General features: G+C 38.0%; 1 protein-coding gene across 2 annotated transcripts in view; it reads left to right on the top strand.

Moving 5' to 3' along the window:
- furina (furin (paired basic amino acid cleaving enzyme) a) overlaps positions 1–27,950 on the top strand; it is a 141,046-nt gene that overhangs the window by 62,815 nt on the left and 50,281 nt on the right. For both annotated transcript variants that reach the window (XM_065294224.2, XM_065294223.2), the window contains exons 4-6: positions 13,278–13,373; positions 23,187–23,315; positions 24,054–24,130. In XM_065294224.2, the coding sequence (XP_065150296.1) occupies positions 13,278–13,373; positions 23,187–23,315; positions 24,054–24,130 (302 nt within the window). The remainder of the gene's footprint in view (positions 1–13,277; positions 13,374–23,186; positions 23,316–24,053; positions 24,131–27,950) is intronic.

Genomic DNA, 27,950 nt, shown 5'->3' with positions numbered 1-27,950 from the left:
TCACTTGCATTTACAGTATTTCCCTGTATTCAGTTTCTGCGTTCAAGTGTTCACGTATTTACATTACAACAACCCAAGAATATCAGTCAAACTTGCTAACACACACTCATACAGGGTAAAACCAAACCCTATTCATTCACCAATCAGACCCGATCGTTTCTCTCCTCTCTCTCATCTCATTTGCGGTGTTCCGCTGTCACTCGCGTGACGTATAACAAGGCGGCAGACCTAAACACAGTTGTTTACTTGGTGGATCTGGAGCGGCAATTTTCACAAAAAAGAGAGGATAAACGAGTGTCACTGTGGAAAATCCTGGTGGCGACGGAGAAAGTGAAGATGCAACAACATTGGTTTCGAAAAAAGGCAAGGAAATTATTTACCTCAGGCTCCGGACGTTTCTAAATCGGAAGGCTGCAACCTCAGGAGGTCGCATGCAGGCTGTATACGTCATCAAGCCTGGTTCATTTGAGTCAACGGAGCATTACATTCGCAAGTCATTAACATACTTCAACAATTTATTATTAACTAAAAATATTAGTCATCTTTATAACGTTAATTGTTAATATTCTGAAATTAGACAGTCTTTATGATGCGCAGTTTAGAAATGCGACCTCCAGAGAGGCTGCAGCCTTCACATTGAGAAACGGCCTCTTTGCGTTCCCCATTAGAAAGGGTTTTTCGCACGAGGGGAACATTGTTACATGTCTGCGTTTCTCTCTGATGCCTCAAAATGTTGATCTTTTAGTCTTTTAAAGGTTTAACGTTAGTGTTTTAAAGTTTTAAGGTTGGCCAGTTTGATAGTACAAAAAGCACAGGTGCAATTTAACAGCTAACAAATTTTTAATTATTCTAAATTTTAAGGGGTCTAAAATAAGAAAAAGAGACTTTTAAGAAACGTTATTATAACTGAAAGTCCTGTAGCACATTTTTTAGTTAAGTGCATAATAAATGTTTTTGTTAAAATAAAGAGAATCGGGTGAGAGAATCGGGATCTCAATTCCCATGGAAAAAATCGGGATTCACATTTTAGCTTGAATCGTGCAGCCCTATACTACATATGATGCTAGAACATCTGTAAATCAAAACGGCTTTACAGGGGGTATGGCTTAGCTAAATGAGATGTATATGACCCCTATTGTCTCCCCCAGCTGGAAAAGAGAGTACCTTTCATCTCAATTTTTTCGGTTTGAGTTTTTCTGAGTTCCTAAATTCAAATGGCCACAACTTCTCCAAATCTTATCAGATTTCCATGTGTTACACATCGTTGGAAAGCTTCGAAACTGCACTTTCAGAATCTGTGAATAACTTAAAATGGCCCAGATCCAACTTGTGTCACTACTTTCCGTGACTGGTCACAGATGACAACATGTTTGTTCGGGACAGCACAAGCTAGCAATTGTCGAGTATAAATGTCGGTGAAATGCAAATAAAATTTGGTGAGATTAAATTAGACCTGTATTACAGACCTGACATGTTTTTGTTAAACTTTAGCTCTACTTTAGCAAATGGGTCAGCACCTTGTGGCTATTCATTAGTGTCCTCAATGCTTTCAAGTTTGTTCGACTTCTCACGGTTACTTTTCCTTTGGGACTAAACCTGAAGACTAATCACTGTTGGGATTTTTAAAGACACCAGGGGCAGCACGCTCAGTCCTTCATCCTAGTAATTATCGCACCCGACACCCTGTAAATCTCTTCTTTTCTTACTTGTCTTGTAAGGAAATGTGGGTGGGATTTTTCTTTCTTTATCTTTTCTCAACCGTTCCTAGAAACCTTGTTGGTTTATGTTTCGACGTCCAATTGTGTCTTGAATATAATCTTTCCGTTCACGCCTTTAAATGTGTAGCTCTAATACAGAACCTCCCCAATTTCTCATTCAAAGAATTAAAGTTTTATAGCTTCTCATGTCACACCTTGAAATACGAGCATTTAGAGTTGCGTTGCCCGTGATGCATTGACCTGACATCTGCATTTGTTCAGAGCAGCCTCGGTATTTGTCGCTCACCGGCTGCCCCGATCCAGATGGCGAGCTCCTAGCCGGTTTGAAACACAAACCCCGCAGTTTTAATGCCGGAGGACTTGAAGGGCTAGAGACCCCCTTAATGGAAATCACCGACTGGACCCGTATGGACCATTACTCACCTTTTAGAAGGGGGGTTAAAAAGTCTGTCTTGAAACATGGTTTCAGCAGCACGCTCCATCAGCCCAAATGGCTTCCAGGAGCAAGACAGTCTTCCCTGGAGATAAAAAAACTCTCCATTGTCCAGTGTGCTGTGATGAGGTATGTGAGTTATGAGCCTACCTGAGACTGAGAGGCCGCATGCAGAGCCGGGTTTGCTTCATTTCTTTCTGTAATGAGAGCATAACGTATTCGTTTCTGAAGAGTTGCTCCTGTTCATGTGCAGCCAACGATTTGTCCCAGAGTTGTGCAGAATCTAGTCATCTTTTAACACCTACATGACAGTCTGAGCCCCAACCCTATATATATATATATATATATATATATATATATATATATATATATATATATATATATATATATATATATATATATATATATTAGGGGTGGCACGGTCCATGAAAAAAATCCGAACCGTTCGGTTCGCTTGTCTCGGTTCGGAGCGCGTGTGTACCGCACGGTTCAACGGTTCATGGCATGCGCAATGTAGTCTCATGCCCTGTATGTGACCTCAGATAGCGTGTTTCCCTTTTGCGCGAAAGAAGAGGTGACTGGTTTGGAGTATAAGTACTGCGGGTTATGTTACGTGTAGAAATGGCAAGTGGGAGAGAAAAGGAAGTCTGCCCGCAGTTGGAGGATGCGCCAGCGTCGTATAAGTTTGGTGTGTGGAAACATATTTTTATTTCATGTTACTTATGATGACAGCGGAAATAAAACAATAGATAGAACTGCAGTCTATGGGTTGAATATTCTCCAACAGCCACAGGAGATCGCCTTCTCTCCGACCATTTATCTAATCTGAGGTACTGACAACAATGTTTTACGTCTTTTCATATTCAGCGCTATTTTTAGCCTTTCATTGATAAAATTAAAGCGGCTGATTTCCGCGTAGTTTCATTTTGCTAGCGTGTGAAAGTTGCGCGATCTTATTTCAGAAATTGCCCCTCAAAGTAATCAGAAGTGGTCAAAAGTGGACAAAAGAGACTTAAAGAGATTTTAATATTACAGGTGCAAAGGTTATGTTTCTCTCTCGTCCACATAAATTCTCAGTATTAAAGCAGCCTCTCAGTGATAAATCTAAGAGCTACACTGAAGTTGGCATTTTAATAAATGCAAGTTATCTTTGTGTTCTAAAAATGCACATAAAGTTTATGTAGATGGCAATACACATTCTCTTTTTTGCCAAATAAATGAAAAGCATGTTGAAATCATCAATGTCTTCCCTCTTGCTCGATCAAAATCTCATCTGGCTTTCCTCAGAGATGGTCCAATGTGCTTAAAGTCAAATTCAGTTTGTGCATGATTACATGATATAACTTTTTTTAATACTGTATCCTAAATTATGGATAATTAATACATTAATAAGATAATACATTTCTGGAGTGTTAAAAATTTAAAGAAAAAATAACAACAAGAACCGTACTGAACCGTGAACCGTGACCATAGAACCGTGATACGAACCGAACCGAGGGTTTTGTGAACCGTGCCACCCCTAATATATATATATATATATATATATATATATATATATATATATATATATATATATATATATATATATATATATATATATATATATATATATATATATATATATATATATATAGCCAAGGAAAAAATTAAGAGACCACTTCAGTTTTGACATTAATAATAATTTTAAGATGTATTATGATAATTTCAGTCCAGTGGCTGTTGAATTTCAACAAAGGCAAACCCCGGGAGTGACATAAAGTCACCCAACAGCAAATGTGAAAGACAGCATGATAAGACACATGCGAATAAACCATTAGTATTTTGTTGTTGATAAATTCATTTTAACTTGTTTTCTCTGCAGTATTGAAGTTCAGAAAACTTTTTTGTAATTTTGACCATGTTTTCCCCATTTTAATTTTCATTAAATAAATGCCAATATAAACATAATTTTATCAAGAATTTGACAGAAAAGTTGTCGGAAGTTGAAAGAATGAAACAAAAATGATAATTTTATTTAAACACATACCTATAAATATTAGCGATGTGCACGAATGGTAAAATATTCAATATGCAATAATAATACGAATAGAAAAAATGCTAGTCAAATGTTTGGTTGTTTTTAAATCTTTCCCCACCAGAGTTTTTAAAAAAAATTGCCAGCCAGCGCCAGCTTTTTTATGATTTTCACAAAAGTTTAATGCCTTCCAGAAAATGTTCTTCTTTAAAAATATATAAACATACAATATAACAACGGAACCAGACCCTCAGCTTTAAAAAAAAGTTTCATCCCATCTTTATTTGTTCTCTTTTTATCACCTCTCAAATATGGGTAGGTTTCTTCAAAAATACGAAATTTTGAACAAAAAACTAAAATAATTGCATTTTTGTGAAGGACTTTTGATAGAGATCAGGTTCAGAGCGATGATCAAAACATATGCAGAGTTTTAAAAGTTTTGTTCTAAAGGGCGATTTATAGTCGTGCGTAGGTTCTATCCGTAGCCTGTGCGTAGCTCTGCGTAGCCTGACGCGCACCTCGCAAAATTTTAACAGCGTGTCAGATCTACGCGGGCCGCAAGCGCTGTGATTGGTCCACCAGAACCCCTCCTGTCAGGTAAAAAAAACTGCGTCATAGGTATTTCCGTTTGTGACGGTCAAAACAAAGATGAGCCAACTTGAGGAGTGATTTAACTCAAACTGCATCAAAAGTCGCTGTTTATTTACTTCCATCATTGCTGGTCTTCTCAAATTATACACAACAAGTTGCTGTTTCTTCCAACGCGGAACCTACGCCATCGCGGCTACGCCGTAGGACCCATCAAATCCCTCTGTGTGTGTCACACGTTGTCTGTCATATACGGCCATTCGGCCAAAGTCTCAGAAGTTAGCGGGAGTGAGAAAATGGCAGAAAATGTAACACCTGCAGCTTTCAAAGCCGACATGTGGAAGCACTTTGGCTTAAAAAAAAAGTAAAAAAAATCAGCTCTATTTTTTTAATTTTTGATAAAAAAGAAAAAGAATTGCAACTTGCAATGTACCGTATCGTGGCCCATGCGGCGTGATATGTATCGTATCGTGAGGCCCTCGCCAATACCCAGCCCTAATTACCGCAATGGCCGTATATGCTATATCTACATTGCACAGACTTGCGATAACTTACATTTGTTTATGTGTCTATACTTGGTGTGTTGCATGCTTAGATTGTCCAAATTAGACCAATCAGAATGTGTTTCCCACACATTGACTTTACTTGGGCGGGCCGCCATTTTTCCATGTTTCTGAACTTTAGCCAAGTTGTATGCATTAGAGATCTTCACGGAGGGCACGGGACCCGTACAGTTCCGGGTCTATATTTTAAATGGTCAGTCGGGTTTGGGTCGTTCCCAGTTTTTACCCCAATTACTTCGGGTCACGGGTTGATTGAAGAACGGCCATAATGAGAGTCAGTCAGCGCTAACACGCTATAGTGCGGTTTCTATGGCGATAACAACTGACTCTCGTTTTTATGAAGTCACAACCACGCACTGTACATTCTTTCTCCCATTTGTATAATATTATTATTAATGAACCGTCTTTTTATATCCAAAATGTTTGCTCAGAGAGAACAGAGATTGTAGCAAATAAGCAATGCTAATGTCAAGGCCATTGCACTGAACGAGCAATTATAGCTCAAACGGTCAAACAGTTTTTATGTAAGCTGACTCTAAATTACATATTTTTTTATATCTAAAGTGACCCGTCACCGGAACAGCAAGTAAACTTTTGAATCTGAAATAATGAGTAGATTAAGCTTTTTTTAATCAGCAAGAGAGGAATAGAAATAGAGGCACTTTTACTGCTTCTACATAAACCTATCACATTCATAATTTCTAGACCCATTTTTAATCTATAGACCTACATTGGCTATCATTAATTTACTATACATATTATTGTATAAAGTTTGATAGTCTCTCTACACCTCTCACAATGTTAATAAATCCTTTTAAAGGGGGTCATCTTTACAAGTATTGCAGTAAGTTAAAGTGCAGTCAGCTTTGTTCATGCAAAAGACAAAGCGAAGAGAGATTTGGGTGGTTGGATTTATGAATTTGATATGAATGTTCAATAAATCAAAGTATTGGGTTATGGTCACAAATTACTAGTTGTTTGTCACACGTATAAATTCAACACTATTTGTTATGAAGAACAGTGATTAGTTTTATGCTTAATGATGCATTGTGATTTTATGTTAACCTTTTTACAAATACTACCAAATAATTTTTTTGGAAAGGCCAGCAAGTTAAAGGCAGAAGTAGTCGAGAAAGATTGTGGACAAGCAAAACTGTCTGTGTTTCAGCACTTTAGGAATGTGGGTGCGCAGATCTATTTTAGTACGTAAAGAATGTGAACATGCAAATCTGTCTGTATTTCCATGAAGTATTAAATAAACTTTAAAATGACTTTGGTTTGGTTTTGATGAACTTGCAAAGCATCATGTTGCAAATTTAATTTTAGCGCATGAATTAAACTTATTTTAATACATTTGGCATTTAACATGTTTGACACGTGTCGTAACTCGTAACATTTGATAATTTTTGAGGATTTTAACTGGAATATTTTGAATATTTTTGTAAATCCTGGAAGGATTTTAACTGGAATATTTGGACAGCCCAAATGGCTAGGGGCCCAGGGTTTCTCGCAGCACATTTTAGTTCAGGCGGCCCGCCTAAGCTTGGAAACCCTACCGCCTTAACTAGGTCATCCAAAACAAAAAAAATTATATTCGCTGCACAAAAGACCGTCAAGTGCATCTCGGAGAATAGCGCATACACGCTTTACACCGCGAGCAGGGACGCTAGGGGCCCAGGGTTTCTCGCAGCACATTTTAGTTCAGGCGGCCCGCCTAAGCTGGGAAACCCTACCGCCTTAACCAGGTCATCCAAAAAAAATATATATATTCGCTGCACAAAAGGCCGTCAAGTGCATCACGGAAAATAGGGCATACATGCTTCACACCGCCACACAGCCGAAATGAGAAAGACGTAGTCCATCATGTCTGGAGGATAGCCAGTTAATAAAACGCGTGTCCGTGAGAACTGTAAATGGACTTATGTTTGGGGCTATTTAAGCCTGTTATTGTATTAGTCTATAGTTCTTGCAAATTTAAAGTAAGTTAAATGGTGATTTTGTTGTTTGAGCAACCTGCTAGCAAGATTTCACGTGTCTGTTGATTAGATATACTTGTTGAGCGCACTTGCTCACTTTATTTATATGCATTATTTACATGCTACAGTAGTTACACTCCTTTAAGACAATGTAGTTAATATAATAAAAAAGTAAGTTTTTACAATTTTTGCGCTATCTATCATCATTCTAGATGTACAACATCTGCTTTAGTTTGTGTTTATTAACCCTTTAGTTTCAATTCATCACGCAGTTATTCCCATTAGGATCTACCATCTTTCATTTTGATTTTGCCGTTATGTTGACAAGCACGCGAGCAAAATTGGAAGAATTATTTTACATAATAAAATATTTTACTACCTTGGTATTCTAAGCATATGGTTTTTATAACTTTACAAATATTTTTTATATAATTATTAGTGGAACATTTTATGCATCTTTTTTTGACCTCAAAGAATATCAGACCCCCCCGTGACATCTGGCAGGTTGGGAACCACTGCTCTAAGTCAATGTAATTTCTGAAATGACACGCCAAATTCTCTAAGGGTGCTTTCATATTAGTGGTGTAATACTCTGTCAATTATATTGCCTTAAAAATCCCCCAGTCATTAAAATGATTGACAGCAGGTTGTTGTGATTGCGTCAAATTGTTTTCAGTGTGAATTATCCTTTAACAGGTCATGAAAGTGCATGGTGAAAGTTGTGCTGCTGTTGTTTTTACCAGTTGTCTCGGCCTCGTTGCCTTCGTTCTTCATGTGACTGCCCTTCTCAACTTCCTGTTGTTGAAGTTTTTGGCTCCCATTCACTTCAGATAGAGGAACCTCTGAATTATACATCCTTACCCAAACAATAGCAACACGGTTGCCATGATGGAAATGTTTTCACTGTGCAGTCTTTTTGCTTTACCACATTACCTTTTTAATGAAAGGAGTGATTGAAAAGTCAGCTGTCATATTAAGTTAAATGACGGACACACTAGTCATGACACCATGACTGTTTCAGGCAAATACATTGGCTTTATTAGCTGAATGTTTCTGATTACTGCCATCTTGATTCGCGATTTTATCTGAACCTTCTGTATCACTAAGTCAGCCCCCAAAAATCCATTTCCTACTTAAAAGTCCTCTGGCAGCATTCATATTCTCTTTAAAAACACGTTTTGGCTTGAAGCAAACATCCGAGCTGTCATCGTCACAGCTATGTGAATCATGAGGAAACGGATTATAAAACATATAGCCAGGCCTTAAGGTCAAACCTATTAGAATTGTCGAACAAAATACTGTCTCTAATTGAGCTTCATTTCAGATGAGGTCGATCTTTTCAAGTTGCGAACGCTTATGTGTGCTACTTTTCTAATTACCGTATTACTGTTGGTCATTAATCAATGGGGGGAAAAGGATACCGTTCAGACGAAATGTCTCTCCCTAATAACCTGCCAAACGGGACGGTCTCAGATTTGCATTCCGACTCTCCTCCAGCACTACGCTTGAAGTTTTCATGCATCTTCATTGGCTCGAATTCTGACGATAACATCTCAATGGACTTTTGGTCGACCTTATCTCGCATGCGTTCAAAAAGATCTTACCACAAAGAAACTTAAAAAGTTGACTAAATCAGAAAAATGTGTTTTCAGGTCTTGCCTGGATTTAGGTTGGGTAAGAACTTTGAAATTGACCTTTTTTCTTTCTTTAAATATTAATCTTATTTGAACTCGGTGGGTTTTCATTTGGGTAGACTCTTATCTCGGCTGAATAAAGCTCACAGACCGTAGTCGTGACCATTTAACATTTATGTAGTGAATAAATACATGGTGTTTAAGAGATTACCAAAACCACAAATTCCCCTTAACTACTTGCAAAGTCAAACTGTGACAACATGACCTAAACTTTGAACAGTACTCCGTACATAAGAGAATTGTTAATTATTAACAAAACCAACTAAAGAAAGCACATATACTTCAGCTTCAGTCTGCCCCCATCAATATTAAACTTTCTAATATTAAACTAAAGTAATATTAAAGTTATTATTGCTTTATAAAGTTATTTCATGCCTATGTGCTACATACATAAATTATAGCTTTAAACTGGAAGGCTTGTTGAGTAGAGGGATGCGGTTACTTTTCAAAGCAATAAAAGTCCCCCTGTGGTGAAAAACTAATTTTTTTATTGTTTATATGTCTATGTGGTGCTTTAAGTATACTTTAAGACAAACCATCTGCAAATTCATTATTCAACACTACTGCTGAGTATTTTCTCCATAAAATTCAAGTTTTCCGAAGACAGACTTCAATCTATGGTTTGAAATTGCCTTTCCTATGTTACAAACATGTGACCAATCACGTGTGGATCAGGAAAAATCGGTGTTCAGCCGAACAAGACCGAATACATTTTACTGAACAATGAGGTTTTTGATGACGTGATCGAATAGCAACCAGTGCAGATTCAGCAAATGCAGCAAATGTTGGTGAAAGCTTTTTAAAGTGTCCAAGAAAACATACAGCACTACAAGTTTCATTTATCATTTAAAATCAAGACATCCTGAACACCACCCAGCGTATGAGAAAGACACATTGGCGGTGATCATGGGTATTAGTCTGCTGAATGCACAAGCACGGAGAACGAGAGACTTGCGCTGTTCATTTCATGTCATAGATGAGAAGAGGAACGATAAACAGCAACTGCAGTATGTAATAAAAACTTCCTAAAACTGGTAAAGTCCTACAATATATTAAACGAGAAATAAAACGTTTGAGAGCGCTTTTTCCTCTGCCATGCTCCTGTCAACTTTGACGCCGTCTCAAGGGGGTCACACACCGGATGAGAAGCGCCACGGCATGAATCTAAAAACAAAATACATTAATTTATATGAATGTATGCACACGACTGTGAGCTGTGACTCAGGACACGGATCAAATTTAGAGCACAGAGCGTCGCTCACATAGCTTAACATTTAAATGACATCATATTTGTCCCAAATCGTTAGCGATTAACAATGGCTGCTAATGTATATTTTGTAGGGCCCTATAATTTCCACAATCACGGAATCGCGGACGGAATCGCGGAATTGGCAAATTAACACTGAATCTAGTGTTAACGTGGAATTTCGCTGAATTTGACATATTTTGAAGAAAATTCAGTTTTTGTGTGCGAGAAGAACGTATATCTGGGGAAAATGCAGACTGCACAGCAAAATCACCAGTGTTAAATCTACACTGATGGTGTTTATATGGGTACCACCGGACCTAAATCGGAGTAAATCTGGCCGACACACCTCATGCCGTCGTTTCAGACCCCCTCCAAAACACTGAAACCATGCGAAGCGGCTCTCCACGATGCTTAGGACTTAGTTCAGAGCAGTTTCCACATGACTTTTATGTGACCGGAAAACTGTACGTTTTGTCAACATTTTGTTCACCGTGAGCGCAAAGACACTCTCTCATCCACGTCTGTCTCACTGCACCTCTCTCACGTGCACGTGCTTTCGCATCTGTCTGAAGTCCGAACACAAATCCTCATGTATTTATTCAGTTTTATGCATTTCATGCGAGCTGAGGCAAACTATTCCTCGCATTTAAAATATAATCATCTGCATCATGGCGCCGCTCTCTCTCTCTTTCGCTCGCACGTGCAAAGAGCGCGCGCTCATGCTGTCCGAAGTCAGATCACTATCCTGTGTATGTTTGTAAAGTTATATGCATTTCAAGCGATTGTGTTTAAAATATGGAACTGCTTTGACACGTGTAGCCTTCTGCAATAACACTAAACAATGCATTGAATTGACTTGTGTGTGTGTGTGTGTGTGTGTGTGCGTGCGTGTGTTTGTGTGTGTAAATGCATGTTTTACAGTCATTAAGTAATCGTGTTATCCCGTTTTTCCCAAAATCATTTACATTTTAATCATTTTAATCTTTTTATGACTAAAATAACAGTAAAGGGTAAAAAAAAATAATTGCCAAAAATTTAAACGGATAAACGGAATTTGGGAAAAAATTAAACGGAATTTGGGAAAAAATAAAACTGATTTTATAGGGCCCTAATTTTACCGTAGACGCTATCTGACTAAGCTTGCGCTATTTAATGCGAACTTCTGGTGTACAATCATATTTGTCCCAAATCGTTAGCGATTAACAATGGCTGCTAACGTATATTTTGTAGGGCCCTATAATTTCCGCGATCACGGAATCGCGGACGGAATCGCGTAATTGGCAAATTAACACTGAATCTAGTGTTAACGTGGAGTTTCGCTGAATTTTTAAAGAAAATTCAGTTTTTGTGTGGGAGAAGAACGTATGTCTGGGGGAAATGCATACTGGGGGAAGTAAATCTGGCCGACACACCCCATCCCGTCGTTTCAGACCCCCTCCAAAACACTGAAACCATGCGAAGCGGCTCTCCACAACGCTTATGTGTGTGTTTGTAAAGTTATATGCATTTCAAGCGATTGTGTTTAAAATAAAGGGTAAAAAAATAATTGCCAAAAATTAAAACGGATAAACAGAATTTGGGAAAAAATTTAACGGAATTGGGAAAAAATTAAACAGATTTTATAGGGCCCTAATTTTGCCGTAGACGCTATCTGACTAAGCTCGCGCTATAAAATGTGAACTTCTGGTGTACAATACCTCATCAAGGTGCTGCTCAACATACAGTGCTGCATAAAAGCATCGTTGCAAGTTTCTTAAGGCAGAGTAATGAATAGGTTATTTGCATTTTGTGTGGGAATAGAAGATCAGATTAATATCCGTTTAGCCAAGACTCATTTATGTGGTCGAACGTTACTGGAACAATTTTAAGGTCAGATATCTATCTGATAAGAGAAGTGACAAGGTGTAAAAATAATTTGTTAAATAATGTAAAAGAAATTGTAAAACGGACATTCTGAAAATGTAACTTGTGCAATGTTGAAAAAAATGTGCAAAATATTTAGGAAAATGAAAAATATTTTTTTTTGTTATTCAGCATTCAGCTGAGTATTTCATTTTAGTCAGCTTCTGCCAAGAATTTTCCTTTCGGTTCAACATTTGCTATTATGATGCCCAAAGGTGAGTTTTCAATGATAAAATGATCGACTACAGGGGGACTTTAAGTGCACTTTTTTTCCCGACATACAACAAGAAAAATCATTTGGTTCAGAGTATTATAGAGACGTAAGGATGGGATATTTTCATGTGGGCAAATAAGCAGCCATTTAAAAAAACGTGTGGAATACATATCAGTAAAAATATGATGGCCATTTGCAGACTGATCACTATGATGGTACACAGTCAAGGCAGTGACCGTCACGGCATGCCACCATGTTTTTCACTTACCTGTCACATCTCTGTATGTGTCATCCATGTGACTAATTCTCCTGGTAGACAGTGAGCGGTGAGAACTGGCATGCTGCACTGTCAATCAAACAATCTGCCAGCGTCTGCATTTCGTTTTCCAGCTCGGCTGCAGGCAGTCTCTGGCCTAGAGAAACTGCTTCATATCTTTCAGCGGGTGCTCGCTTTCTAAGAGCCCAAGGAGACAGAAGAGGACACTTTGTGCTGTCTGACTGTCAGCAGCTTTCCTCTGCTGTCCACAGTTGTCTCCTATTAAAAACGTCTTGAAATCAATATCGGCCCCATTTACTTTCCTGAAAAATGTCCCCGGTGTGCGTGATTAATCAATTAATGTTATTCTAACAAAGATCTCAGCAAATGTAACCCTTTCGTCACCTCTGAAAACATTTCTTGCTGAGGTAACTGATCTAAAAATATCAAAGCTTACTTTTTAACAATAAAATCAAATCTAGATTTTTCTATTTCACTCAAACCTGACCATACAAAAGCTATCAGCATTGTAAAAAAAATGTTTCATTGTGCAGTATTATTCTTTGTTTACTTGTTTCCTATTTCTGAATCAGCCGAGCTGGACTGCCGGTAAATCATGGAAGGCGGTGTTTCCCGTATTCCTCTGACTGTGTTGTTTGTTTTTTTCAAGGTAATGTGGGCAGAACAGCAGGTGGTGAAACGAAGGAAGAAGAGAGATATTTACTCTGATCCAATCGATCCGAAGTTTGCACAGCAGTGGTATCTGGTAAGTAAATGGTTCATGTGTGTTTGTTTGCTCATTTGCAAACAATGCTGCCCGCTCTGAATGAGATGCTGAGATATTCTGTTCACGTTGACGGGACTCTGCTCCCTTCGCCCATGTTAAATTAGAAGTTGCGTAATGGTGAACTCGGTCCCATTATGGTCATCCGGTGGAGCTTCAAGTTTAATCAGCCGGTTACGATTTGGCTCTTTGGAAAAATTCCAGCCAACTTGGCATGTGCTCAGGTTGCGATTTTGGCACTTCAGAGAAATGCCAGCCATGTCTGCATGCGTTCAATCCAGAATCTTCCTATAGCAGAATTTATGCATTTGTGTGGTTGGCATTTTTGTGACCACAAATACAAAAAAAGAAAGCCTTAAAATCTGTTTTTCTAAGTCTATAATTAAAGTTGCATTGTTTAACTTTTAAATGGATCTCTTGACAGACATGTAATGTAATATAATATACATAACTATATTATCAGGGGTGTATAGACCATTTTGCAAGATGTAAACAACACTGGTCCAGAAGCAATTCATGTTTAATTTTTTTAACACTACATAAACGTTGGGATAAAATGCGACCAACAGAACATATAGAACTGAATCAAAAAGTTAAACAAACATCTTCAAGATATATGTGAAATAAAGAAACCGGTTACAAACTGAAATAGGAAGTGTTTCTGCACCAGTGTTATTTACATCTTGCAAAATGGTCTATAAAGGCCTTACATAATGTACTGTATTGTTTTTATTACCTTAGAATGAGCCGTTTTTATCTACATACTTTATTACATGGAAGTCGCCTTCATGTTTCTATAGTAGCTTTAAACCAGGGGTGCCCAAACTTTTTCCTATCAAGAGCCAAAAACCAAACCTGACCTAAAAGGAAAGTTGCCCTGATTCTCCTAATTTATAATTTCCGAGCAAAAGAAACGAGCAAAAATTACCCTGTTTATGCATAACTAGTGCAGTTTTATTTTCAGAGGTAACTGCTGTAAAAAGAAATAATTTTGCCATTTTTTTTTTTTTTTAATTGTTGTCTGTGTTCTACTGCCTTGACCTCTCCGTTATTAGCCTGAGTTCGTTCAGTTTCGTGATTCATGCTAAACACCCCTCAAGTATGCATGTACATATACAATATTCACTTAAATTCCTTGCATTTAACTTAAATTTACATAATGTACATATAAAACATAAAATGTTACATTTTAGAAAATGTTTCATTAGAATTATGAACATCTGCGTCAATGACGCTTATCCTTTTTCCTTATCTCACGTGGCATGACGGGCCAAATTAAACATAATAGCTTGCTCAATAGTTTGGGCACCTCTGTCCTAAACAGACAAACTGTTATACAGAGCGTGTTTCATCTCTACGGGGTCTCAGACAACATGTTTGTCTTGTGGCATCTACTGTAGCTTCTCTATGCGTTTCGAAATTGAGGTTGATTGCAGTTCGCCATCTCACCACTAGATGCTGCTAAAAATCCAAACTGTACCTTTAAATTCTTGTAAAAGTATCTTATTATTTTTGTAAGTGTTTGATAAGACAACAATTCCTATTACTTTTGCTTGTGCACAGCTTTAAAGGCAGGGTAGCTGCTTTAAAAAAAAAATGCTAACTAGCACTGAAATCACGATCCCACCCTCCATTCAAATCGCCATCCAAAGCCACACCTCCTCTCAAAGACATGAACACCATGACCAGAACCCTTTTCATGTCTCATTGACCAATAAGAAAACTTTACAGTACAAAGTGATTAAAATTAGAACATAAACAACTGTTTTAAATTGGAATTAGATACAGCACGGTTTTGGTTGAGTAGACGAATTGGAACACTAATTCGTTAAAGAGTAACTAAACCCTAAACCAACTTTTTTTAGTTGATGATCTGTAAGAATGGGGTTTTATTAGTGCTGTTCATTGCTTTTAGTAAGTTTTTTGACATTTGGATATAAAGTGTTTCAATACTACAATATATGGTGTAAAAACGTCTGAGTGCTGCCCTCTTCAGGTTGAACGGTGGCTACTGCAGTTGAATTTTTCTATTGGATGTTGGGTCCAAGAAATAACTCGTGACGTAAGCAGGTTCAAGCTCACCATGCCCTTGTTACGATCTCACCACACACTTAGTTCGTCCCCTCTATCTCCGTTGGGATCTGCCCACTTTTCTCGCATTTTTCAAATATTGCAGTGGGTGGAGTCAGGCTCTGACCAGGGGTTTAGTTACGCTTTAAGGTACACAAACTACATAAGCAACACAATGTTTCATCAAAATTGAATATCTAAATCCATCTAAATATCAAATAAATCATAACGCTTACCTACCTTTCCTAAAGAAACACTGCAACAACCTTTTCAGACCCTTTGCCTCCCGCAGCTGTTGCCATCTTGAAATAGCAGTGAAGTTGCCAATGTTAATTCAGGTTTTTGCTCTTTGCCAATCTAAACGGTTGTGTCGTTGTTGTTTCAAAAAATGTAGGGACTGACCGATACCACTTTTTCATGTCTGATACCGATGTCGATAACACAACCTTGAGTATCGGTTGATACCGATTCAATACCATCTCTATTTGAATCAATTAAGCTTTAAATAACACAAGTAGCCGTACAAAAAGCTTAAACAGAGCTACAGAACTCAAACGTTTTACTGTGCAACAAATGACTGCATATCTAAGACTCTTTGTGTAATGCCGCTGCTTCATTTTTATTAAAATGTTTAAAACAGGGTCTAGTAGCAACTTTTTAGTTAGTCAGCACAAAAATTCCAAATTACATTTAAGGTGTAACTTTGGACAATTTAAAGTGCAACTTTGTGCAAATTCATGTTGCTTAGCAAGTCACGCTTTACCCCAAGTTGCCATGACAAGATCTGTGTTGGATCGGATTGTACTCCCAGACTTCTACAATATTCGATCTGCCATTTTCGACAATACTGGACTTATATCGGTACCAAATATCGTATCGGCCCACCTCTAAAATTTTATTATTTGTTTTGTTGAATGCTAGGGATGCTCCGATCAGGGTTTTTGCAGGTCGATACCGATCACCGATTTGTTGTCTTCGTGATCGGCCGATACCAATGCCGATACCGATTTTTCAAGCTGATATGCAAGCTTTTTGATGACTGTTACTGTTAACATTTTTTCTAGATAAAGTAATAACACAGATGTTGCCTTTGTTATATTACTTGCAGTAATTAGGTTTATTATTGTTTTAATAGAGAATCAAAAAATTAGCACAACAAATATTTCTTCTGCAAAGAGAAATTTAATATGCCTTTAAAAAGTCTTATGTCTGTTAAAAGTGATAAAAATAAAACATTTCACAGTCTAAACTGTATGAATTAAACATACACGCATTCGTATGAAGTATAACAGTTCTTTAGTGAAGAGCAGAAAGTGATTTTATTGAGAGATGAATTAGGATACTGTAGCTTTAAGACGTGAGAGAGATGTCTGTTCACGTGCACTGATGACTGAGGCTTCTGTGTGTCCATGCGCCGGATGTACGCGGACGAGAGCAGCTGTGAGGAAAATGAAAGTTTAAACGCTCAAACTTTAAAACGCATGCAAATAATAAACTTTTGGCATGAGGATGCAATTATCCGCGATAGATGTGTGTTGTATACGCTGTTTAATGGGGATGTGAAGACGCGTCGCGCTGTTGATCAGATCGTGTCCTCATAGAAAATACGCTTATCACTGCAAACGCAAAGAGAGAAATGCAAATCTGCATGTCACACACGAGCGATGGGTTATAAAAATGCTCGCATTGCGTAAAAATGGTCTCTAACTGCAGCCGCATTCAGGAGCCCTATGTTGACAAAGGTAAACAGAAAGATCGGTTTAGGAGATCGGCAAATTTAGCGAGGACCGATCAAGTCATTTAATGACGTTATCGGCCGATACCGATCGGCGGCCGATCGATCGGAGCATCCCTATTGAATGCGCTGATGACGCATGATGTCTGCGTCAACTAGATAGGCTAGACGTTCACAGAAGAGTGCAAAAATTGCATTTGTCCAATTATTGCATTCGGTCAGAGTTCAGTGATTTGTTAAATTTTTTGATCCTATGCCTTTCACAGATATTTATACGAATACATTTAGTCACTTTAACATAGTGATTGCTATTAGGAAGTGAGGAGACTTTTAACCAGCATAACTACAAATGTTTCTGGATCAAATCTGCTACCCTGCCTTTAAAGGATATCAAGGTTTTTTATTCCATACAGTCAGATGATGAACTCAAGAAGCTTAACTTTTAATAATTATTTTGAATACTTGACACACGCTCTATTAAACATGATGTTTGTTGCTACACCAGTTGAGTCAGCTGTGGTTTAAAAATACACCTGCTAGACAGGCACGATTAGTGGTGTTTGATTAGTTAGATAATTACAGTAATCTGCAGGAACAGCTTTAAACTGCAGTTTTTGAGCAACTAAATGCCCACCCCTAACAGAAAGCATGTAGGGCAAAATATGATGCATATGCAATTTAAAGGCTGATTTTCGACAAATGCCAGAACAAACCCTTGACTTAAGACAACTAGTGATGTTGCGGTAATGGAATTTTTCCACCGGTTAATCAGCGTGTGACAAACCCGGTGATACTGGTTTCACTGGCTGGCAGGAGATTATAAATGCACATACAGCCGTGCACATTTTACTTTCTCTTTTGAATTAGAGGCAAATGTTTTAATGCAGCGCTTGCGTAAGTTGCGTTAAATCGCTTATGAATGCGATGCGAGGGCAGCAATTGTTTAATTAAGTGCTTGAGGCAGTGTGCACAGTGTACTTCTGACAGAAGCCTGCCAGTCCCAAGCTGAACAATCGACCCCTCCTCCATTTAAATTGCTGTTTGAGAAAAAACACAAGACCAAAACAATCTCTCTTATTTTAAACATTATATATATATATATATCGTCATTATCAGTCAGCTCACCTCACACACTCTTGACAGTAATAAAATAAATCTGATGCTGCGTTTACACCAACCGCGTTTCAGGCGTCAAAATCGCGTCTACCGTGCCTAGTTTGCCGCTTGAACAGTTTGAATGCATTTGCGCATGTAGAGCGAAGTAGATGCGTGGAAAAAGCTAACATTTGACGCGCTTCAGAGGCAAAATCGGCTTCTTGTGGGAGGGGCAAGTGCTATGCGGTTGTCTGTTTGCAGGATGGCTGATGTTGATTGTGCATTTATCGAGAGAGTTACCCGTTTGTATTTCGTCACCTTACTATAGGGGAAAAAATAAACGGCGCGGGTCGATAAACGTCATGTGACTCAAAAGTGAAATGTCTATTTACAAATTACCAGGTTGCCCAATGTCCTCACTGACACTCTTCCAAGCGAGGTCCTTTTTATTCCTGTTTCTATAGAAATAAGAACTTGTGTCGTATAGCTCCGGGTGACTGCTCACGGATAATATCAAGCCTTCATGCTGAGTGAGTGACTCCGTGCGGGGCTGCCGCCACGCTCCTGATTGGTTAACGCGGCGCGAAATTCCGCCGAAGTTCAAATTTTTCAACTCTGGCGTCAACCGCAAATTTGCGTGAACCGAAAAATGCACAAAAGCACCATTCGCGCATACCGCGCACAACGCTCAATTCGCGCCTTTCGTGCAATTTAGACTCGCGAATGTGGCGGAAACGCGTCTTCTGCGCCGCGCTTCATGCCTCATCAGCGCCGCTGGACCTCCAGACGCGCGTCAACGCCTCTTCACATTGACTTAACATTGAAATCGCTCGCGCTTGCCGCCTCTACCGCGGTTGGTGTAAACGCAACATGACACCTTCTGCTCTGTTATGTGTATCACAGGTTCAACCTGATCTCACGAAAATCTCTGTTGTAGTCACAGAAAATTTGATCACTTTATCCGTGTCCATGTCACGGAATTCAGCTTTTTATCGTGAGAGGTGCACGGATTTCTTTTCTGTGTCACTCCCACGGATTTCTCGTGTCATTTTATGTATTGTTTTCTCAGTGTTTTTTCCTATTTTCTTACCATTGTCTAGGGATTCACCGATCCCACTTTTTTTGGAATACGAGTACGAGTACTTGCATTTCAGTACTTGCCGATACCGAGTACTTAATAAAAAAACATGATTTAAATTTACAGGTTACAGCTTTAGTCATATAGCAAAAAAAACAAAGGACTAGTTTTCCAGTTTGTTGTAAACTTTGCCTCTTTGGACAACACGAGGCATTAACCCCTTACACGCCGCGCAAAGATAGACATTTCTCAAACCATGGTATCGATTCCAGGTATCGGGGGACTTTTAACGAGTACGAGTACTTTAGAAAATGTGGTATCGAGGCCGATTCCAGTATCGGTATCGGTGCATCCCTACCATTGTCGCTTGGGGTTAGGGTTAGAATCTAACCCCAACTCCAGGCGAGAATAGTTTTAAGAGGGAAAGAAAAACATGTAGAAACCAATACATACAAGTACATCCCAACCCAAACCTTAAATCTAACCCCAACACCAAGTGACAATGATTTATGAAAAATAGGAAAAAACACTTGAGAAATTGAAAATGGGAAAAAACAATAAGAAAAGAATGCATAAAATGACATAAGAAATCCATTAAGAGTGACACGGAAAAGACATCCATGCTGAATTCTATAACACGGATTTCCATGAGATCATGTTACACAGGTTACACTGACGATCAAAACATGCCTATACTGAATGCGTTCAATCGCTTTTTGTGAGATCATGGAAAAAAATACATTTAAATATACCTAAAGTACCCGAGTGGTTAAACCAGAAAGGCATCTAGACTATTCTGTACCTTATTAATGTCATCAGAATAAAGAGTGGATTAAAAAGCTTTATGTGGGCTGTTTTATATCTGTGTCAAGATATTTTGCGGCACACCTGCTGTCCCCCCGCCAAATGGTATAAATCATTCATCAGTAAATACAGGCAATGACTGCACTGTTTATTATATATGCCTGTTGTCCATCACAGTGTCTTACTTTGTTTTGGCATTTGTTGGCACTGTTTGAACACGACAGTTATGACTACCATTATTATAAATCCAGCAGCCATCTAAAAATGTCAGTGTTTATTGCATATAGTAAGAGAATCTCTGCTGAACACCATGAAAACCTTACAAACTGAAAGCAAAGGTGCTTTTGAATTTGCCATTATTTAAAAAAAGTGTACAAATCTTTCAATTTAATTAGTATAGCGGTATAGTGCAGACATCAGGATGTGGTTTTTATTAAGATTTTTCATAATTTGGAGGCACTGAAATATAGATGTTGTATATTTTGTGGCATTTCAGGTGTTCATTACGTTATTTTTATGATGTGTTTTAAAGGCCAGCATGGGTGTTTTTCTCAAATTCGTGAATGGTAATCCATATTTCCAAGCTTCGCTATGTCACCGTGCATTCAGCAGCAATGCGGCATACCCATATATTTCATTTCAGCTAATGAATCAAAGAAACACTAGATGCCATTTTTTTGCATTTGGAAAATGTCTTGAAACAATGAAAGCATTGGCTGCTCTGAGCTAAAGTCTATTCCCCAAGCTTTTTTCACTTCGATGGCGTTATCAATCATGTTTACCAGTACAGCGGGTAGGAGCGACTCAATAACATTTCAACGGAAGAGAAAAGTTTTCTCTGCAATTGCAACAGTTGACCAAAGGTTATCAGCAGCAATTTATCACCACCAGTGCCATCATTACTGAACCTTTGAGACAAGATTGCATCATTTGGGTTAAGAAATAAACTGTCGATACTGTTAGACTGGCTTGCAGTCCCAGGATAACCAGGGGACTGTATCATTGTGGGGTCGCGTGACTCGACGGCACCTTACTGGCTCAGTTTTCTCGCTTCAGTCTCCCTGGAGAAAAGTGCAACCGTACTGTGACCAAGTGGAGAGTCAAGGAGCCATGCTGTGAAATAAATTCAATTTTCTGCTCAGATAAACTAAGGCGACCACGTTCTCTTCTGCGCTGGAGTGGGACGGGTGTGGAGTGAGGTCAATTCTCGCCGGTCAGGCAGTGGGTGGGACAGAGGCACGCGTGTATCACATGTCAGTTCTCAAGACATCTTACTCTTAGGTCAACTTTTGTTTACGGGAGTGTCGGGAAATGTGAAGAATGGTAATGACTCTAATCTTGTGTCCACATGCGCTATGGTGTAGTAGTTGCATCATGGGATTTGAGTTTTGCTGCTCATTTGGGAGATGCACACAAAAAATCATAAAATAACATAAACAAAATGCATGCCGTAATACTTTCTTTTAGTGTATGTAAAGTTTTTTGGTAACACTTTACAATGCAATTGTGTTTGTTAACATTGGCTGACATGAACTAACATTAAACAATAGTTTTTCAGCATTTATAAATTTGTCAATACAGCTAGTTCATTGTGCGTTAAAGGGATTTTCTGTCATCATTTTCTCGTCCTCAATGTATAATTTTTTTCTGATGATTACAAAATAAGATATTTTGATAAATGATGGTAAGCACACAGCTGATTGTAACCATTGACTTTCATAGTAGGAAAAACAAATACCGTACGATGGAATTAAATGGGTACCATCAACTGTGAGCTTTCCATCATTTACCAAAATATCTTCATCATTTATCACAATACTAACATAATATTTGTTTTCCTACTATGGAAGTCAATGGTTACAATCAGCTGTGTGCTTACCATCATTTATCGAATTATCTTCTTTTGTGTTCATCAGAAAAAAAATTCATACAGGTTTAGAACAACACGGAGATGAGAAAATTATGACAAAATTAACCGTTACAACTATTGATTTTTAAAAATGTATTTGTAAATACTAAAATTAACATGAACTGAGATTAATAAATGCTGAAGAAGTATTGTTCATACTTATGTTAACTCAAACACAACCTTATTGTAAAGTGTAACCAGTTTTTTAAAATCATCATTCATAGACTTTTCACATTAAAAAATCATGAATATTACATGAGAACACAACACAGTAGGTTTCATTTATGAAACAGAAACAAACAAATTTGTTTTAATTGTTCGTAAAAAACATTCTTACAGTATTGCTTTTGCACTGTAATCACACTTTGACATAAATTTTTACATAATTTAATTTCGTGATTTTACGTCCATCAGATTTCTCCTTTTTTATATAGATGGTTTTTATAAAGACGCGTTGCCATGATTACACGCTTGTACCCAAAGTTAACATCCGTTCTGTGCTTGTCTATCGATCTGGCTAGTTACTTAACTGATCTCTAAAACAAATACCTTGTGGAAAATAAGATGTTTCGTCTTCTGAAAGACTATTGTTGCGTTTACACCAGCCGCGGTAGAGGCGGCAAGCGCGGGTGATGTACATGTTAAGTCAATGCAAAGACGCAATTATACGCGGATTATTATCCTGCGGCGCGGTATGCGCGGATGGGGTGGAACACGCAGATGGCGCGGAACGCGAGGAAGGCGCGGTGCATTCCGCGCAAATTGAGCGTTGCCGCGGTAAATGCACAAGTTGAAAAATCTAAACTTCGGTGGATTTCCAGAAGTTACATTTGGTACACAAAAGCCGTTTGTTTATGTTGTTGTTGCTGAAACCATCTATACAGTGTAACAAGAATTTTTTACATGTAGATTTGAGGATTAGGAGAAGGTCATGTCATTAAAATCATTGAGAAGTGTTGGCTGTGATGTCACGCAGGAGACAGAGTACCTCAGCCTAAACCAGAGAGCTGATATTTGCTTCAAAAGTGAAAGATGGGTGAAATGTGATCCTCGGTGAACAAACAGGGTGATGCTGATCTGTTCTTCGTCTTATTTTCTACGCAGTACAACGGAGAACATCGGGACCTCAACGTGAAAGAAGCCTGGAAGCAGGGCTACACCGGACAAGGTGTCGTTGTGTCCATTCTGGATGATGGGATTGAAAAAAACCATCCAGACCTGATTCAGAACTATGTGAGTTTAAAAACTCTTAAATGTTTTTTCATTATTTTTAACCGGTAAAATGTATTTAATATGTAGTGCACATTTTTTTGCATAAACCACATATAAATAACATGAATCATGGCACATTTGGGGTCGTGAGATAAATGTTCATCTAGTTCAGATAAAACACAAGGGAATAAAACAGATTTTCATATAAACACAGGACAAATCAACAAGTCTGTGTGAACCCGGGAGTAAGCTGCACAATATGCATAGTCTGCGCTCGCAGCAAGCGCTTAAGAAACAGACTGAGTAAAAAGGAGCTTCAAACTCATCAGATCACATCATTTAAAGGAAAATGAATAGAAAAGATAGATCTGTCTGGAGAAATATTAAGTAAACACTGCAAAAAATTACTTTCTTACTTAGTATTTTTGTCTTGTTTTCAGTAGAAATATCTAAAAATTCTTAAATTAAGATGTTTTTTTCTTGATGAGCAAAATGACCGAAGTAAATCAAGTCTAGTTTTAAGACAAATAATATACAATTTAAGTGAAATTGTCCTTAAAACAAGCAAAATTATCTGCCAATGGGGTGAGAAAAAAAATTGTGAAATAAGATTTATTTTTTCTTAAACACTTAATTCAAGTAAAGTTTTCCCACCCCATTGGCAGATATTTTTGCTTGTTTTAAGCACAAATTTACTTAAATTGTATATTTTTGGTCTTAAAAAAAGCCTTTCCCTTATTTTTTCTTTTATCTTTCCAGGATCCTGATGCTAGCTATGACGTTAACGACGGCGACCCAGACCCTCAGCCTCGATACACCCAACTCAACGATAACCGGTATGTCTCCAAGATATCCAGTACACACAGATCAGATCTAACTGAATTGAATGAAACCCTTTCTTCTGGCTAATGGAAAAGGCTCTTTGTTTTGTAGATAAGCCCCCCCCCCCCATGCAAACCCAGTGCTTTGTGGGCTATTGCAACTTTAACTGTCGATATTTGTTTTTCCTGTTCTGGGCGGCACTGATTTTTTTGCTTAGGCCTGATGCTCTTGGCGCAGACCCAGCTAAAGTATGAATACCGGCCCACATTTACTGCTTTAACTATTAAGGCCAAATGTTTCCCTTGCGGAGTGTGGATGGTAGCAGAAGTATCAGATTGTAATGGGCTCTGTGTGATTAGGGCAGTTGCCATACTCCATTTCTGTTGGTTATCAGCTATGTTTACTGATGAGTTTTGCCTTCCTAGCTAGGAAGCCGAATCCCATGATTTAAAAAACACATTTTGGTCTATTTAAAGGTGATTTGTTACATGATTTACCTATTAAATGGCGTTACACATGGTCGCTCTAAGCCAAATGCAGTTTACTTTAAAAATTATGAATTAATTTCTCCATAAACATTGATACAGTTTTTGTAAATGTATACAGGAACATGCTTCAAAAAATGGTTCTTCATGCAAGCAGTGTGTGTAGAGGTCACTCATTGGTAGTCGCTACAGTGCAACGCTGCTCATTTGCATAAATATGTGCTCTACTTAACTTTGTCAACTCTCATTGGACGTAATGACTTTCGGGTCCTTTCACTGTCAAGCAAGAATGACTTATTGAGAAATACCAGCAGATGGTTTGAAACAAGTTAGTTTTGCGACTCTGATTGAAATATACCCTTGAGTTCCCCTGACATTTACATTAAATATCAATTTTTAGATTAAATATATTGATTTTAACAACTGCCATGCAGAAAAGCACTGAATGTAAAATGTTTCAGGTACTTTAGGATGCTGCTTTCTCCGTGTTTGCTTTGGGGAAATGATTCTCTGTATGATTAATGTGTTGTGAATTTAATTCCCTCCATAGATTTGATTTTTTGTCTCTGTAATGGCCGTCCACAATACCATGCAATTTTGTCTCCTACTTCATAAATCTAAAAAATGTTCTCCTACTTCATAAATCTATAGAGATTTAGGTTAAGTTGTTAAAAGACAACATTAGTATTGGTGGAAGTTGATTATTTAACATTTCATAGTTTGCCTCAATTGACGGTTTTATTGGATGTAAACATGTGCCGTGTTATATAAATAAACTACTTTAAAAGGACTTTGTTGATATTTATGATATTTAAAGCCGCTTGTTTATGTTGTTACTGCTATAACTGTCTATATAATCGTCTTTGTATCCAATCCGAAATGACCCGAATCACTTTTTACCCAAACCTGATGTGCATCATTTTATTTTTTTACGAAAAACGTAGAGACAAACCCGAGCAAATTAGACCCGAGTCCGACCCAGTGCCAATTTTTTTTAACTCAAATGTAAACGGCACCGGCGAAAAGGACTTGATGCACACATGCAAGATAGTTTGGGTCTTCGCGGGTCCGTTTGGCAAAAAGACATTTGTTTTAATAAAAAAATACCCTTGGTTATGTATAGTGTCAGGGCTTAAAAGTGTGACTAATTTGGTCGCACATGCGACCTAATTTTTTAAATGGTGCGACTTAAAAAAATCTGAGGTTGCACCAGTGCAACTCGAAAGTCTTCTTCTGGTTCAACAACAGATGTACATTAGACACACACACCGTGGTCTAAACCGGACACCTCCCTCCCTCATTATGGGGGTTCACACGGTACGCGGCCGCAACTGCGGCATTTAGTTCTTATTTTTCAATAGGAGACGTGTGGAAAGCAGCCAAACGGGTGCGGATACAGAGGTGAAGCGGAGTTGGTCCAGGAGTTTGCGCAAGAGAAAGAAGCCTAAATACATGAAACACTAAAACACTATTTACCCATTACCACTATATCGACTAATATCTAATAAATAGTAAATTCTCTATTGCCAAATTCAGATAAATAAATCCATTGTGTGCTCTTGTACTCATTAACCAGAAATTTAATGAGTACCTAAGAAATAACACCACCTCATAATCACTGCATTGTCTAGAAAATCATCATTAGCCAACAAACTTACCCGGCATTAAATATACAAATTTCATGTTTTCAGTCTCTGTTTCCTTTACTTTTAGCTATGCATCTCGTATTACTGGGGAATTATGTTTTTACTTACATGTTGTTAAATATATTACTTATTTTGTGTTTTCAGCATTGGCAAATCCTGCACACAACATTAAAACTACAATAAAAGATGGGAACAAAACAATGCAATAAAAGTATTTTTAGGAAAAAGATTTTAGAACAAACATAAAAGCAATAGGCTAGGGAAAAAAAGAATCACAGCATGAAAATTATAAAATGCATGCTAATTTATATTCTGTACATTTAATCACCATGGGCGCTTGTAAAACTGCAGTGTTAAATTCAATGCAGTCAAAAATTTGGGTGCACCTGACTTTTGTGCTGGTGCACCTAAGAAAAAAGTAAGGCACACCTTTGCAACCATTGCAAAAAGTTAGTGTAGAGCCCTGACTGTATTGGACTTTATGAGACTACTTCCAGTGCACTTATTTATTGCTGTTCTTGTGTTGCTATAATTGCTTCTATTGTTTACCTCATTTGTAAGTCGCTTAGGACAAAGCGTCTGCTAAATGACAAAATGTAAATTTTTAATTACATGAGACCCGAGGCCGCTAATATTATACCTGACCCGTGTCCGAGGCACGCATATAACTTTCAGACCCAAACCCACATCTGCTTTTGTAAAGCAAGACAAAATTGTGGCTAAACGTTCAGTTGTCGCCGTATGAGATCTCCGGTGGTCTTGTCCTGACTTCGCTTTGGGATTTTTCTACTTTCTGCTTGTTTTTTGGGAGACGAGCCAAAGAGTCATTTTTATCTTGAGGCTAACCATGATTGGTGATGACAGGCAGAAAAGCTTATAGTTACGAGTGGGCTGGAATCAAAGGTACCGCGCCGAATGGATCGGCTTTGCAGTTCAGACTCCGAGTGACGCTGTGTTAGTTGAAGTAACCCACGGCGTGTGGTGTTAAACTCATTTCTATAGTGGACTGTAATGATACAGTAAGCATGAACTATTTGAAATGTGAACTGCTGCATCTTACACCACTGAAACCACAAAACGTCTTTCAGAACTGCTACGGTAGCAGGAAACTTTCAGTAACACCTTCAGCTTTATCGTAAAGCACAGCGCAACTAACCACAATCCCTGCAGTATTTCACACCATTACTATATATTTGCATTAGAAATCATTAAAAAATTTGCTGTTTTTGGAGCGCTGATTATTTTAGAAATGCAACGGCCACGGATTTGTTTGAAAGTCCTTCTTTTGACTTATGGAAATGAGACATATGATAAGGGTTTTTCCTGGCCCAAAATGAGGTGCAGGTGATGCTTTCCTGCATGTGTACTTAACCACTCACATTTAACATGCAACATATTTAAGTGTGTAAAAATTAAAAGACATTTATAAACTTTTTTATTTTATAAAACATTAAATTAATTAAAAAACAACAAAGCAGCAGAGTTAATTCACAGCAAAGTTGTTCAAACTTTCTTTGCAGTGTTTTGCAGTCTTTGGTGATAGCTGATGTCACGTCTGCCATCCTTTCCTCCACTTTTGACAAAGAAAACAAATTGTCCTGCCTTCATTGTTAATATAATAAACAAAAAAGTTTTGTTGAGATCCTAATTCTTTGCTTGATCTTTTAATAGTTTTATTTTAATAAATGATATTTAATATTCAT

Source organism: Paramisgurnus dabryanus, chromosome 2 (assembly GCF_030506205.2).
Source record: "Paramisgurnus dabryanus chromosome 2, PD_genome_1.1, whole genome shotgun sequence".
Lineage (NCBI taxonomy): Eukaryota > Metazoa > Chordata > Actinopteri > Cypriniformes > Cobitidae > Paramisgurnus > Paramisgurnus dabryanus.
Note: the sequence above shows the minus strand (reverse complement) of the source record. Positions and strands in the feature narration are given on the sequence as shown.